Below are 16,573 nucleotides of genomic sequence, written 5' to 3' on the forward strand. Positions count from 1 at the left end.
CTTGTCACAGCCATTGTATCAGCCATGGGCATGGTGTGCTCAGTCGTTCCTGGAACTGCCACTTGTCCACGTGTATGTGCGCATTCGCACTGAAAAAGCCGCGCATAAAACGAACGAGAGAAAAAGTGGCGAAGGTCATGAGGCACACGTGATCTTCCCCCACGCGCTTTCATCGGGACGAGAAGAGAGAGCAGCATGCAACAAATCTTTGCAACTCCACTCGTACTGGACGGATTCTAAAAATGTTTGCAGCGGTGAATTTGTGAGGTAATAGGCTTCTTTAGTGAATACATTCCATGACTACTTGAAAAAGTGTTGCAGGGCCCCTTTAAATCAACCTATTATCCTCAAATCAATTTCTCATATTATTAAGCTCAACAGCTTGTTAAGACAGCTTATACGCTAGATGTATTGTTTAAATTTTAAAATGTTACGTAATTCCCAGGTTATCACTCGCATTTTACCAAAAGTGAAATCCTGCTACTACTCAAAATTGTTTGACTTCCTTTGGATAAGAAAAAGAAGGCATTTGCATACAGCCTCTAATTCAATTAAAGAAAATATATTGTGCTAAGTCAGATCATGATAAATATGCCCACTTTTCTTAATATGTCATATATACTATTCGAATTCATTTTGAAATTATTCAACCAAAATCAATATTCCCTTCTAATTCACTTCGAACCGAAAATTCACTGTTCGCACAAGCCTACCTAAAATGTTTCCTTGATTGCTTCCGCGTGTGCGTACGTGCATGCGTGTTTGTGCTTTCTTTCAATAATTCTCTTTACAACCATATCTATACATGGCATGCTGTTGTCACAGAACGAGCGCTAAAAACGGGCGCGCCGCCAAATTCTTGTGATAACGCGCCAAGAGAGACGCAGCGAGGTCAACGAAAAAAAAAAAAAAAAGAAAAGCGAAAACAAGCATCCAAGGCTCCCCGGGCGCGCGACGCCTCTCCTCTCGGAAGCGTGGCTTCGCCGATGAACCTCCTCACCCCACAACGGCGGCCGGGCAAGCGCTAGAAATTTCCAGAAGGAAAGGGGCGTTTATGCCGAGTTGAGTCATCTGTCGGGGACCGCCCCCGTACAGTCTCGCGCCTCTCCCCAGCCTCCGCTGCACATCGCGCCGACGAAATGAGGAGAACTTTCTGGAATGTCGCGCGGAAGGTATTTAACCGAACAGCGGAGATGAGAGATCAGGAGAAGACGGAATTTAGCGCCAGAGTGCGTAGGGATCCCGCCGTGTAGTCGGCGAAGGTTTCGTCCGTAGGGACGAAGCAGGAGATGAAGAGGATTTCCACCTGAGGGGTGAAGGCTCGAGCTACAGGCAAGAGCGTGTGTTTTCCGCTATCGAGCGAAGACGCGTGGCAACAGCTGCGTGTGTGAAGCCGACGTGTTCGGGCGAAGAAGTTTGGAGCTTGGAGAGTGGCCAATTGAAGACGCGAGGTTTCCTGGAAGAGAAACTTCGAGGGCGCGGAACGACAACAACGCTGGACTTTGAGTGAGTGATTCTCGGAAGAGTATCATTCAGACTTTTGTTCCAAGGACTTTGGACTGGATAGGTTTCTATCTCTTTAGTCTTAAAGTGTCTTGGTTGTTCAATGCATGCGACTGCATTGTAGAGCGTATCGTTCGTTGTCTATGTCCGTTGTTTTGAGTGTGGCTGATTGTACTGTGTAGTACGTTGTTTGATTGGTGACGTATTGTATGTAACTATTGTGGAGTGTGCATACGTGTGTATTGTTTTTGATCTGCCGTTAATGAGAATATAATTTTGTTTGTTTATCTACTCTCGGCTCTGACTTCTTCTTTGGACCACAGCCGGCGTCCGCTGGCGCGCCAAAAAGGACCACTTCTAAATTGTCCACGCTTTCGTGGTGCGGTTCGGGGGGCCGATACTTCGACCCTTGGATATGCCCTCCCTAATAAACGGGACATGTGTGACAGCTGTGACTTCTGTTAGCACTGACAATGAGCACAGGTACTAGTTGGTTGACTATGCTCAATATGCAACAAATGCTCCAAAGAAACATTTTGGTAACCAGTCGTCACACAAATGGCTAAAGTTGCTGCCTATTCTAGAACAGTGAAAAAATAGTTTTTTTTTCCCTTACCTTGCCAAGTACACCGGGCTCATCTGGGTAGGGTGGAGGCACGTAGACACGCCTGTTCTTATTGTCCAACGCCTGCTTCTGCGATTCGCAGATCTTCAGGGCAGGACCAACTTGTTGCTCCTGAGATACAAAAGCATAGACAAACATGAGATGGAAGCACTCTGAATGTAAGAATAACAGACTGGCCGTGTTGTTTAAGCGCAGCTGGAAATCGGCACAGAAAAACAACTACTGTGTCCCAATTTTATTTCAGCAACTGTGCAGTCGCTACAGCTCGGTCACGCACCCTCGCACCACTTTTCTTTCCCACACGCAACGTGATGACAGTGTCCGGCTGCTGTTGTGCGACAGCGAGGCCATCACATGACTTGCCCTCCTAGTGAGTTAGCAAACATTCATAGCACGATTCACATTGTTCACAAATCCATACGAAGGGGCACCTTGGAGAGCCATCCACTGCGTGTCTTTGTGACTTGCTGTGTTTAAATGAGCACTAACTTGTAGTTTGGAGTCACAGATAAGGCACATGTAAAACGATGTCTGAATCTTCAATGTGCCTTGGTTTCAATCGATGTGTACTCCGTTTCATACATTAGGTGCAACTGCGCAAGAAGTTCGGTCAGTGATATGTGTGACTGCACGTGTCTCACGCTTTACCTTGATTGTTGTAAATGCTCACGTGAATGGTGCACTAAAGCGCATGCACAGTATCACGACAGGCTGCAAATAAAACACTAAGAAGTGAGAACAAAGAGAATGTGAGTGATCCAGAACAACTTTTTGACAGCAGTTTATTGGGGCGTGTTTACCTCCGATGCACAAAGCATTTTCATCGATTGCCAAGCTCGAAGAAGAAATGAAACCTTATCTCAGGCACGAAAATTATTGTACTATTTCTTAGTGTGAACGCATTCACTGCAAGAAGTCTCGTTAGCCTGCAGAGCGTTCCACCTGATGTATGAAATGGAGTATAGTGAGACGACTTTGTGACGACCACGCACGTCGATAGTGAACCACTTTTTCCCTCGACGTAGCACTCTGAATGGTCTTTTGTAGGGTTGTTGGAGTGGCCGATGAACTGTGTGATTGTGCACAAACACGTGTGTACTTTGCGAAGGCGCTGACACCCCCTGTAAATTCGTTTGCCCCTTGTAGCGCATGTCTCTTTCGCAGAAGCTGCATACAGGGGTGACAACTATCGAGCGGTAGGTGGGGTTATGCACGCGAGCGTTTGTCACCACTATCATCACCAAGTTTAGAACGGCGGCGCCGACAGCGACGCTTGGCGGCGAGAGGAGAGATGAGTGAGCCTCTTTGGCGGGCGGCGGTCAGTGCGAATGGTTCTCTCTCGTGGGGGTCCCCGGTGCTCGGCACCACAGGATGCGCACCGGGGGCCCTTGTGGTGAATCAAGCGTTGGCAAAGCCGTCTTGTGTGTGCCCATGTAAACGTTTGTCATGTTGTTCAGTGTTGCATAATATTGTGTAAGGTTGTTTAGCGTGTTGATGACAATATATGTTATAATAATTTGGTGGACAATGTCATCGTTCTACAGGTAGTTAAATAAATGTCTGTTTAATTCGTTATGACCGCGTATGCTGTGTCCGCTCACTCAGCGTTGGTGGTGCTCCCCACAGCGAGACCCCACAACTTGAAGCAAGCTCTGATGATATGGGCACCACGCGTGGCACCGCCCGTCGTGGCATCGTAGTTCGAAGTTTTGTCGTTATGTCTCGAAGCCTAAGTGTGTATGCCGCGATGGCTGTACAACCGTCTAGCAAACTACCCGTGAAAAATTCTCCAGGAAGGTGTAGTGTCGTTCCGCAGACCAGTCTGGCTGAGCAGAAGCTGATTTCCGCCTTGACAGCTGTTTGGATTCCAAATAACCAAATATAATGTGTGGCAGCGCATATATGCAGCTGTGCTCTTCTGCTGTGGTGAGCGCGGACTTAAGCTGGCGGTGGAAACGCTTCACCTTGCCGTCGCTCATGAGGTGGTAGGCGGTTGGTTTGAATGCGAGAAGCTCCAATGAAATGTGCAATGCTGGAAAATAGCTATGATTCCAACTGCCTTCCTTGGTCCGTTGTTATTATGAACGGTGCACCGAAATTGTTATTGTGGATGGTGCGCCAAAGCGAGCAACCCAGTGGTGCACAAAGGCGCGGGAAGACGTGTCAGTAGTGATATTTGTTATCGGCATGCCCCTGGCAAAGCAGTAGAGGCCCGACAATGTCGAAATGTTTGCGGTTGAAGCGCGCGTCTGGAAGCGCCAACTCTGCCAACGGCAGTATGTCGATGAACTTTGGACCGCTGGCATGGTATGCATGCTCTTGATCAGCAATGCATGTTTCGATTAATACCTGGCCAGATAAACCTTGCTGTGAGCAACTTTTGCGCAGCTTTGATTCCAAGGTGTGATAACTTGTGAGGAGAAAGAAAAATGCGGCAACATAAATTCGCGGGTACGAATGGCCCTGGCTTGCCTGTCAAAGTGTGCAGCATACCTGATCACCTGATTTCGGAATCTGCATCCACTGTAGTTTCAAGGCTGTTTTTTTTTTTCTTTGATATTAGGCTTTTTAGCTCTTCATCTTCTTTTTGGGCTGCCGCCAGCGCATTGAAGTTAAATCCTCCTAGATTGTTGATGACATTTATAGCGCTCCTAGACAGGGTGTCTGCAACGACGTTGTCGCTCCGTTACAAGTGGCGGATGTCTGTCGTGAACTCCGAGATGAAGGCTAGCTGGCGAAGTTCTCTGACCGTGTGTGTGCCACCGTCCGAACGCATAGAGCGAAGAGCATAGGTCAAAGGCTTATGGTCGGTTGAGGAGGGACGCTGTACTTGAGACGAAATGCCAGATATTTTCAAGTGTTTAAAAAGAAAATTCACAGTGTGATTGCGTTTTTGATGCTGATTTCAAAAATATAATTACTGTTCCTCTAACCCAATCAGTTTTTGAGATATCCTAAAATTAATTACCTATTGTTTGCCAGTATAATGACAAGAAATTTGTATTGCAGAGCTACTATTGGCACATGCCTGTGTACTACTGAACATAAGCTACACAATGGTAGGAGTGCTTTTTTGATTTGATAATTTTAGCAAGGTTTGTCGCACCTTGCATTTTAGTGTTGCAGACACACCCACTTTATGCTTCAATTTCTGGCAAAAATAAAATTTCTTGAAGATTTCAATCAAAAATTAACACTTACCATTGTGCAAACTAAAGATACAGCAACATGTCACAACAAAAATGACAGTCCTAGCTGCTCTGGAAGCATAGATATCTTTTAGACAAGTTTGCAACGGCAGCAAAATTTGAATCCTGCCTGATAAATCATGCAAAAACACAAGTTTATTTTGGCAGACAATAGCATGGAAAAGCTGTTTATTTACAATGATTTGCAAATTCAGCTTTCTCAGTAGCCACCAGGCATGTAGTCCTTCTGTTTTGTGTCACCTATATGGCGTTTTTTCAATGCCCGCTGCAAGTTGTCCGCAGAGGCACACTTGCGAGCTGATGCGCTCGCCAAGTGCTTGTCTGCCAACTAGGCCACTTATCAGTTCAGTAATGCTTAAGTGCGACGAATGTGTGCGCGTAATCCGCGATCCGTCGTATAATAAAGCGGTTTTCCGGCTTGTCCAGATTGAGTTGTTGGTGTCGCAGACCGAACTCTTGCACTCGCTCATTGATTTCAAGGCTCCAAGAGCAGCGAGGTGTTAATTTTTCTTTTAGCGTAAGATTGCCACATTTTCGAGTGGAAGCCATGGCGCAATATGTTCATCGTTGCAGACACGTCGTTACAAGCACTCTACCTGTTGCCAGTAGCCTCCGTTGCACGGGCGGCGAGCACGTTCACCGTAAACAGATTGATTTTCTGTTATTAGCCGACGCACGGCGAACTCCACTCTGACGACTCGTCAGTTCATGTCAGACAGGGGGAACCCGCGGCATCGGCGCGTTTCGCCGCGGCATCGGCGCGTTTCGTGATAAGACTGGGCTTCCGTTCTATCGTTGCAAAGATCGCTATCTCTCATAGCTTCACTTCTGCATTTTTACTTGCTGTCCTGTAACTGTTGAGGCTCCAAAAGATTGCCACTTTCAGCGATGTTGTCGACAACCGACGGGATCGTACGTGAGTTAGGCCTACACCGGTGACTCGGCGACTGTCGTTGAACGCCGCGAGTTTGCTATTCTCCCTGTCCTGAGTAATAGCGGGGCTCTTTCTGAAGTTCACAGTGAACGAACGATCGCCACACCCGCTTCACAAATTAGTGCGGCGAAGAACTTCTTTACTGCGGCAGGCAGTCGACAGCACCATGACAAAGTGGCACGTGTTCGTGCGCGTCACAATGAAGAAGCAGACGCGGGAAATGCCACTTGGCCAATCAGGTGCCTAGGTTCTTTCACGTGCCCCAAGCGGCCAATAGAACCGCATGGTGGTGCTTCTCGATGACGCGTTTTTCCTAAAAAACCAATGAGCAAGGCGAGCCACTGGTGGCGAGAAATTGAAGATGAAGAACAACCCTTCCAAACGAGACCAAAATGACCACGATAGCTCAGGTGTAACGGCAATGGTTCGGCGTAGAAAAAGCGTTACTTTAGCGTCCATTTGTGCTCAGATTCATCTCACAGGGGTGTTATAAATTGATTTTGTGCCAGAAATAATGACGCCAGAAGCTGGAAACTTCTCAGATAAGTGCAAAAATAGTTGCAAATTCTGAAAATGTCAACTTCAAAAAGTCCGGTTTTTTTTCGCGATTTTCGGCCTTTTAAGACTCGTGTCCCCCCTTAAGATGAAGAACTCGACGCCTTTAAAGAAATGCCAGAAGCTGCGTATACTTCAGCACACTACCAGTAGTTTGCGCCCAAAGGTGCAGTTGCGGTGCTCAGTAGGTCTCAATTTTCTCGAGAAGATGGCGGTTGGTTTCGAGGTTCCATCACTCAGCTGTTGCAACATGGCACCGACAGCTATGTCTGAGGCATCCACCATTAAACACTGGCGAATTCCTGGCCGTGGGTATGCGAGGAGAGCGGCATTTGCCAAGGCCTGCTTACTTTGGTTGAAAGCCTTTATCGCTTCTTCACACCAAGGCAGGTCGTTTGAAGATCACTGCATTTCCTTCAGATGTCCGTGAGCCGGTTGTATGATATGGGCGCAATTAGTCACGCATCGGCAGTAGAAGTTGAGCAATTCGAGAAATTCGTGGTTGGTATTGGAGAGTCTTGTATGACCTGCACTTTAGATGGGTGTGGCCGTGCTCCCGAGTACGAAATGATGTGTCCCACAAATGATAACTGAGGCATGCCGAGTTCACTCTTGGCCGCATTGACGATAACACCATGCTCAGATAGGGGCCGAATAACGATCCGCAAGTGCTCTTCATGTCCTTCTGGGCTGGCGCTTGCGATAAGCAAGTCGCCCAGGTAGACGTGGTAAAAACTGTCTCGTAGAAGCAAGGTGGAAAGGTGGGCATGTTGGTATTCAATGTTTAAGAAGGGTAAGAGCGCACTGAATACGAATACACAAAGAAAGGACACACAAACACACACATAGTGGTATGTGTGTGTGTGTGTCCTTTCTTTGTGTATTCGTATTCAGTGCGCTCTTACGCTCCTTAAAAATCTCGTAGAACACTGTCGATAAATTTTTGAAATGCTCATCCTGAATTGTGAAGGCCGAAAGGCATGCGCAGGAATTCGAATAAGCCAAAAGGTGTTGTGATGGCAATCTTGGGGACGTCTTCCGGTGACCCAGGTGCACATGATCACTTTTTGAAAAAAAAAAAAAAAACCCAGTCCTGCGGGAAAGGCGCAGCACAGTCACAACGGAAGCTTGATAAGCGACCTTTCAGAGCCTTTTCAACACACTCATTGAATAACTACCGCAAGCACACTTGCTTGATACTCACTACAGCATTAAAAATAAAAATTTTTGTGTAGTAGGCTGGCATTCGCTATGCTATATTTCGTCATTCTTCTGAGAAGTGTGGTACCCGCTGAACACTTTTGTTCATGCAGTGGCTGGTGATGATGCGGAATTGTGCCTGAAGCGGGTATGCACCACAGTTAATAGGTGAACAAGAGCAAGTTTTTGTAATGGGTTGGAGATTAGATGACCCACTTGATACTCTATTCGGATTGTGGGAAAACTGGTCATTTTTTCGCTGTTTTAAAACGCTTTATTAGTCAAATTAACGCGACTGCTTTCCTGACACCAAGCCTGCCTAAGGCAAGTTTTCTAACAAGTCCCAAGCATTGAAATGACTCAGTGGTAGGATACTGGGCTGGCACCCAGCAGACTCGGGTTCAAGCCCCACTGTGTCATTGGTACTAGGTTGTTTTTTTCTAATTTTATGTGTTGTGGTTACAGGCGCTGGCGGCAGCGGTGGACAACTACGGCAGCGCGTGACCCTAGTTTTGATCTCATAACAGCTTTCGCTATAAAAAATTGTGGCTTCAGGCAGGCCTACCAGTATACCGTGAATATGTGGCACGGGGTTCCTGTCGGGTGTTGCAACACTGTTAAAGGGACACTAATGGCGACTATTAAGTGACGGTTCAAAAAACCTTGTAGTGTTACTTTTGGGCCAAGGAAGTGCTTATTTTGAAATAAAATCACTAGGCTTGTGCGAATAGTGAATTTTAGGTTCGAAGCGAATAGAATATGTCTTGTGTAAGGAAATAAGCTGCACAATATATATATTTTTTAACAAGGCCTCTATGCAAGAGCTTTATATTTCCATTCAAAAGAAGTTGAATTAACTTTGAGAAGTAGCAGTATTTGACTTTCAGTAGAATGAAAGTGATAACCTGTAAAATACACAATATTATTCATTACAGCTAAAGTGTATAAGCCGGCAAAAAAAGCTTTTAAGATTAGAAAATGATCAATCGAATTGAGGATAATATGTTTATTTAAAGAAATCCTGCAACATTTTTTCAAATTGTCATAGAATGTATTCCCTAAAGATTATTGCCTCATAATTAACCGCCGCAAAAACTTTTAGAATCTGTTGAGTATGAGCGGAGGCACAAAGAACTGCTACATGCTGCAATTGCATCCTCTCTTCTTGTCTTGACGAAAGTGCTTGAAGCGAAACAGCAAGGAATGGTATAGAGAAGGAAAATATGTCACTTGCGTGCCGTGACCCTGAGCACTCTTTCTCTCTTTTTTTCCCCCTTGAATACGCGAATTTTCAATGCAATTCTGCATGTACACGTGGACATGTCGCGGCCAAATGCAGCAGCTTTAGTAACGACCGAACGCCCCATACTCAAATCAACCAATGGCTGGAACAATGGCTGTGGTGAGCAATTTTTGACATTGTGGCATCATTTGCCAAGAGAATAGAGCAATTTTTATTTGACATTGACAATTTATTGTGAATTTCAGGTCACGTGCTGCTCTATAATATTTAGCTCGCGTGTTCTCGGTAGCCTCGACTACCGATCGGCAGCGTTTGCTGACCATGCTCAGAAAGTGTTGTAGGGCTTAAATTTGAAGTGGGGCTTCACGGCAATGCAAATATTTTTTGAATCGATGTTTTTATGGCTTAGCACCACTATACTGCAGTGAAACCACTTTTACAGGCGGTTACATGAGGTCTGATATACACCTATTCGTTCATATCGAATACTTCGAAATATTCGATAATAAAATTCGTATCGAAATTCAAATATTCTACTATTCATTCGAATATCCCAAACATTCGAATATTCGCACAAGCCTAAAAATCAACTTTTAGTGATCCGCATCAAGTTGGTACACTTCAAATTACTCGCCCAAGCAAAACGTCTCACATCACCGTTGCCGTGCACAACGTTGCCCGGCTTTACTACACGGCCGCCAACACTAGAAGCAGCAGAATGAAAACAGCGGGAGTCACAGCAGCCATAACAACAATTCAGCAATTTCCTGCCATTCGCTCAGAGATGGCAGATGCTTTTGGTTCAACTGGGGCCCGCTAGATAGCACGACCTGTCCAGTTTAACCATGCAAAAATATAAGTTTTGAACCACTCACGCCATTCCCCATAATAACGCCCGACGGTCTTTTTTTTCCATGAATCAAACAGAAATGAACAAGCAGCGCAATATTATGTCTCTTGATGCACGAAAGGTTCTTCATTTAGTGCAGCTAGTTCGATTACTAGTGATCAATTGATGATGGTTTGTCTGACGTCATTTGGATCATTGAAGATGTCCTACTGTGGTGCATGTATTCTTGTGCATTTACCTTAATTTCTTGGTCAGTAGGGCCCTGCTGTTGATAATATAGTTGTTTTAGATGTTTTCATACATCGAGCTTCCACTCTGATGTAAATTATTATTTGATTCTAGTGTCCCTTTAAGAGCTCGATAGTTCCCACAAGGGCACCAGTCACCCTATGACCGTTTAATAACCATGCGAAGGGGAGACACCCAAGAAAAGGGCAGGTTTGATAATCCCCAGCTGCAAAATGTGGTCAAATCTGCTGTGCTACTGCTAGTGTTTCAGGTGACAGTCGACGTGGTCGAGCGTGGACTGGTGGCCAAGTAGTTGTGATGTGGTGGAATAGGTCGTGCTTTACTGGGGATCAGGTCAGAAAATTCACTCAGTATAGAGGTGAAACGAACAGAGCCTGCTGGCTTGATCAGCGTAGGGCTGAGATGTGTATGTCTTCAAGGCTGGCCTTTTACATCACTTTGTAGCACAGGGCCCTGAAGGTTCACATGTGGACTACCAGGGCAAAGTGGCACAGAAAATCCGCCCCAAGAATGGGGAGCCTCACGTCAGCTACTACGAAGACCCATTGAAGTTTTCTCTGCAGGCCCAAACTGACGTTTAGGGAGCGGTTGCCGTATGTGGCAATGTTCGTGTTGTTGATTGCTTGCAAAGGCGATGTGTTTGAGCGCTTGCGATCCAAGGGCGATGCTGAGAATGCACTCACTTTGGCACCTGTGTCGACGAGAGAACGAAAGCCGCTGTTTAGGTCAGTTAGGAAGAAGACTGATGAGTGACAAACACCATGGCAGCAACGCTGGTCGCCCTCAGCGCCTGCTCATGATGTTTCTCGAGAGCTTGCACGGGGGTATGCATTTGCACACAGTGTTGCCAAACTTGCAGTGGTACCAACATAGCTTTCAACATTTCATGACCGACTGCGAAAAACTTGGACTGATCGACTGTGACGCTGTGTGGAGGGCGGCCACGGAGTACACGAGACGCGAGATTTCGCTCTTCATTTCTTGAAGCTACTCCTGTAGAGACTGTTCACGTGTGATGCCCACGACAGATGTGGGAGCTACCGCCATGAGCTTGCCGGCTAACTCAGCCAGTTTGAGTAAATCGTCCTCAGTGCAGGATCTGCAGTGCAAGTGCAGGATCTGCAGTGCAAAAAAGAGGCCGGAGAGTGTCCGTGCGTCGGTGCCTTGAGGGGTGTCCATAGCCTTTGCAGCTTGTCCGGGTCGCCAATGTCATGTGTGATGTGAGCGCAAATGGAAATCAGCACATAGGAGTGACTAGTGCATCCCCGAAGATCAAACAACAATTGACTTTACTTCAGCAACTGTGCGGCCACTACGGCTCAGTCGCCCACCCTTGCACCACTTCTCTTTCCCACATGCAACGCGATAGCATTTCACTGAAAAGATAAAAAAGGGTGCCTGGCTACTGCTGTGCGAAAAGTGAGGCCGCCACAAACCTATTTAAAGTTGTCTTCTAACACTTTTAATGACTTCATAGGTTTAAATGTTTTTCTGGCGTACACTGAGGGCTTAAGAGATAAGTGCCGCAAGAACGGCAGCGATAGAGCCATGCCGTGCGCAGTTATTCAGCGTTGAGATATCAAAATACAATGAAAAAGATGCTTACCCTCAACTGGATTTTCGCAGGCTCACCTTACCGTGTTTCCCTCGTCCTATGACGTCGGAAGGCTGCCCAATAAAATGAATTGAAAGCCCTACCGTACAGGAAGCTCGCATGACATATTGCCTGTTAGGTCCAGCATATTAAAAACGCCGTTGCGATGGTAACAAAAAATGTGGTACTTGAAGAGGGAACGACACAAGCGAAACGAGCCAGCTTGCGAACACTTCTATAATGTTTTGTAGCTTTACTGATCTTTCTTTTTGCAATGACATATATAAATCAACACTCTTGCATTTTTTTCTTTTAGTTTCTTTAAATATCAGCGCCCAGACCGTCGCCGGTGCGTTTTGTCCAGGACATAGCGCTCGGCGCATTTTTTGGCCAGCTTTACAGTTTTCAAGCTGGAAAAGTCGGAGAGCTTTATTCTCTGTCGCATTGAGTAAAAAATCATGCTAATGAAAAAAGAAATTTTAGTAATCCTTACTTTTATGCAATGCCACAATCACATTTAACGTTGCATTTATCCAATCATGCGGCGGCAACCTTCCGGCATCATTTCCGCTCGCAGTAGTTCTGGCGAGCACCACTATGAGCTATGCTGTCGGCACTGATTTTTTCAAGTGTTATAGGGCCCCTTTAAATGCGTGAATATGACGAAGGTACACACACCGTGCGCGCGTACCTTTTCACGGTGTATGTGCACCTGAAATTTCAATTGCTCTGAATGTGTGGGCAATAGTACTTACATCTTTGATGAAATTGCTGTTGAATCCAATCCTCCTCAATTCGCCCCTGTACTTGGATTCTTCTGCCTGGGCATCTCGGATCACAGCTGCAACAATAAGTTACCTTACTTGAAATGTTTCATTGAGACTATCTTGCAACAGCAAAAGTATGGTATTTACTCGCATATTTTCGCACACGTAATATTTTGTCAGCTTTATGAAAAATATATATATATAATTACTCGCATATCTTGCGCTCCCCGACCCGCTCGAGTCAGCTCAATGGCACGCACGAAGACTTTAGACCTTTACATAGACATGCGTCCTGTCGATCATTGGGAAGTCCCTTTACCAAGGAGTTCCCTTAACTAGAGTCCCTAGAAAATTATAGTACACGAACACTCGAACCTGTTGACGGGTCACCAGAACATCTGGAGCGTTTGCCCCCCTTTATCTCTCCATCTCTACCACCGTGAGAATGAACGCCTTTAACACGGCACGGACAACTTTCGGCACCGGAGACTTGCGAGGGCTTGTTGGGCCTGTCATGCCAACTGTTCCCCTCATTCTCTGCGTCTGCGCTGTAACGCACACTCGGCTGATTTTGTATTACTCCATTTGATTTCGGAAGTTAAGATTTCACCATATGTCCTTTGCGTTGTTACTGCTCCCTTGCGAAAGGCTACAGTAATTATATATAAGTAAAAATTCAAGCTCGCTGTTATGAAGTTTGCCAAAGAAAATGGGAATTGTGCCACTGCCAAGCACTTCAGTGTGAAGTTGTCACAATGTGAACAATCAACGCGATTGATACGGGAAAAAGTAGAAGTTGAGCGGTTGCTAATACAAGTTTCCTGCCGCTGAAGAAGGCTTTTTCAATTATGTGCAAACACTTAGGCCTACTGGTATTGTCATTTCGTGGGACCTAGCTTCTCCAGAATTGCTGAGAAGAGCTTCAATAAAATGGGACATCTGAATGCGCTGAACAAAACCGAGGGCGATGCGCTATAGGCAGTCGGGGACAGCGGTTGCGACGATGATTTTTCAATTGAACCTCTCCATCAGTGATTTCGACTAGAACGCATGTGACCGGATTGACTGATATGCGGGGTTTAACGTCCCAAAACCACCATATTATTATGAGAGACGCCGTAGTGTAGGGCTCCCGAAATTTCGACCACCTGGGGTTCTTTAACGTGCACCGAAATCTGAGCAGACGGGCCTACAGCATTTCCGCCTCCATCGGAAATACAGCCCCCGCAGCCGGGATTCGATCCCGCGACCTGCGGGTCGGCAGTTGAGTACCTTAGCCACTAGACCACCGTGGCAGGGCATCGCATGGGACCGGATCTGACTTAGTTAAAGTACATGCCAATTCTGTTATATAAACAAGAATGCTTTGTGGTACAATTTATTTCATTTTCTTTTATGTATATACTGCGTGCACTTGGACTATTGCACATTATTTTGTATGCATTCTCGAAATCGCTGCATAATTTGTGCACCCCCTTTTCGGAACCCAGAAATCGCGAAAAAATTGAGCAAATTATGCAAATATGGTATTTACTAGCGTAATGAATTAACTTTTTTTCTTGAAAAAAGCAGAACAATGTATGAGTGTGTTTATTATGCAAGGCAAATTTTATGAGAACTTTTATGGGAGGAGAAAAAAATGGGGTACTGCAAAAAAAAGTTAGGTCACTTAGCCTTTCGCAATGGGCATACACGTACACTGCTTGGAAACAGCTTCTTTGTTGCACTTTACCTACCTGATGGCGCCATCTTCTGCAAGCTGTCCCCGCGACACCCACACATGCCATAAAAGCGTTTTGTGGCTATTTTTTCTCGCAATCGAGAAAAGTACTATCGGCTGTGATCTCGAGGGGCGCCCAGAAGCGTGCACTACGACGCACTTTGCCAACTTCGCAGCAACCTAGCACGACGACCGCGATGATGTTTCCATTGTTGCAAGTAGCCAACATTGCAGCAAGCTACCCTCGAAGCACCAAAACAAACCGTCGATAATAAGATTAATGAGAAAATACGGCTGCCGCCTCGCTTTCACATAAGAAGTTCCTGTATGCACGGATAACAAGCGAAGCAAGAATCGGGTGTGCTACTAAAGTCACGGAAATCTTCACGATCTTTTCCGGGCAACAAGCGATTTTTTTCTGGTTTGCCGGAAACCTGCGACGCGATAATGATGAATGCCCTTTTGCAACAGCAGATCCTTTTATTGCCGCTCGAAAATCGCGGGCTAGGCTTTCAAGTTTTGTATTCGCGGAAAGCAACTGTCTGTTTGCGCGGGCAGTTTCATGACCTTCGCTCACCGTGTGCTTATCAGCTGCGATGTCTCTACACTTGCACTGTTCGTGAACCCTGCTGTGACGCACAAATAAGAAAGACGGGGAACGCGTCACACACCGGTATAAGAAAAACAACGTGGCACATGGCAACTAGGTGAAGGGGGAGAGGGAGCGAGCTGTGGCTGAGGGGCTCGGCATAATAATAAAAAAAATAGAAGAGATCTAACAGGTAAGAAGGCACCAGGTGTCTGTCGATTAGCGGGACTGCAGCAGATGAATGCAGGGAGTGCGTTTATTATGCGGGGTGGGGGGGGGGATCCAACTTTTGCCGATGCATTTATTATGCGAGTGCATTCATTGCACAAGTAAATACGGTAAATACAGTATGCACGTATTGTGTACATTGAAAAACTATGCTTCTTCTCATCCGAAAATTCGCTATTTAAAAAAGGGCATTTTCACAACTGTTGCATGCTACACAATTTCTACCACAGTGAAGAATCCTGTGTTCACAATCTCATAGAAACTACAGTGAAATCTCGGTATAACGAACTTCAGGGTTTTCATTATTTGATTTGTTCATTATTTTGAAAGGTCGTTATAGTGAAAGGCCAAAAATTAACTACAAATACTTAATTTCCACCCACCAAAACAACTTGCCTTTACAACGGTGGGTCCTTGAACTAGTTTTTCACAAGAAAAAACAAATGCACAAGTGAACACCAAAAAATGCATGTTTACTTTATAGAAGTCCGTGTTTTTTGTTTTTGTTTTTTAACGCATACAGCACAAAATTTGCAGCGCATAGGCCTTTAGCTCATCCACATTCCTGTGGTGCAATTTGGTACTTTGGTCACAACAGCCTGCTCTTTGCCTTCCAGTTGCCAAAGAATAAACACTTTCTTGCTTAGTGAATACTGCTTCCGCTTTTTCGTCGCAAGCAGATAAAGAGATGAACTCATTTGTAGTAGCACCGCAGCGTGAACACCGACTTGCTTTGCGGACGTGATAAGTAATAATCACCGAAAAAAGATGGACACGACTGACAAACAAGGCCTCTTAGGGCACATGTAGAAGTGACACGGAAAGAAAAGCCCGAAGCATCACGGTTGTCATCGCCTCTCACGAAGAAAAAAAAAAGTGCTAAAAAATTTCTCGTGTTTGGTTTTCTGCTCCCTCGCTGTCTCAGGTTTTCCACGCCCATGCTTCCTGCTCCGCAACTCTCACTCTGCCTTGCTGACCTTGCCCTCTCTTGTTGCCCTTGCCTCTGCGCTTCTAAACTTGCAGCGTCGGCGTTTCAATAAAAAGGCAAAAAAGTCACCCATTCGTTTTCTTTTTTCTCCCTCCGCACAGTCGCGCGTCTTTCAAGAGGGAAGGCGTTCGCTGCGTTGTCTGCTTGTGTACCGCTCTGGTGGTCGCAATTGATTTCAGAACTTGAGTTCGTAGTACTAAAGTGTTGTTAATATAGCGTGGAACTAAATTAATGGTCATTATTCTGAAAAGTTCAGTATTCTGAAGTACGTAGTAGTGAAATAATTTTACAATGAGACTATTAGCAGTCAGCACGAAAG

The 16,573-nt window shown here is 45.6% G+C and overlaps 1 protein-coding gene across 1 annotated transcript in view; it reads right to left on the reverse strand.

Moving 5' to 3' along the window:
- The window catches only part of LOC119175053 (structural maintenance of chromosomes flexible hinge domain-containing protein 1), a 274,681-nt gene that overhangs the window by 22,766 nt on the left and 235,342 nt on the right, over positions 1 to 16,573 (reverse strand). The window contains exons 41-42 of the mRNA XM_037426232.2: positions 12,718 to 12,803; positions 2,120 to 2,239 (exon numbers count right to left, since the gene is read on the reverse strand). Of these exons, the coding sequence (XP_037282129.2) occupies positions 2,120 to 2,239; positions 12,718 to 12,803 (206 nt within the window). The remainder of the gene's footprint in view (positions 1 to 2,119; positions 2,240 to 12,717; positions 12,804 to 16,573) is intronic.

Source organism: Rhipicephalus microplus, chromosome 5, assembly GCF_043290135.1.
Source record: "Rhipicephalus microplus isolate Deutch F79 chromosome 5, USDA_Rmic, whole genome shotgun sequence".
NCBI classification, from domain to species: Eukaryota; Metazoa; Arthropoda; class Arachnida; order Ixodida; family Ixodidae; genus Rhipicephalus; species Rhipicephalus microplus.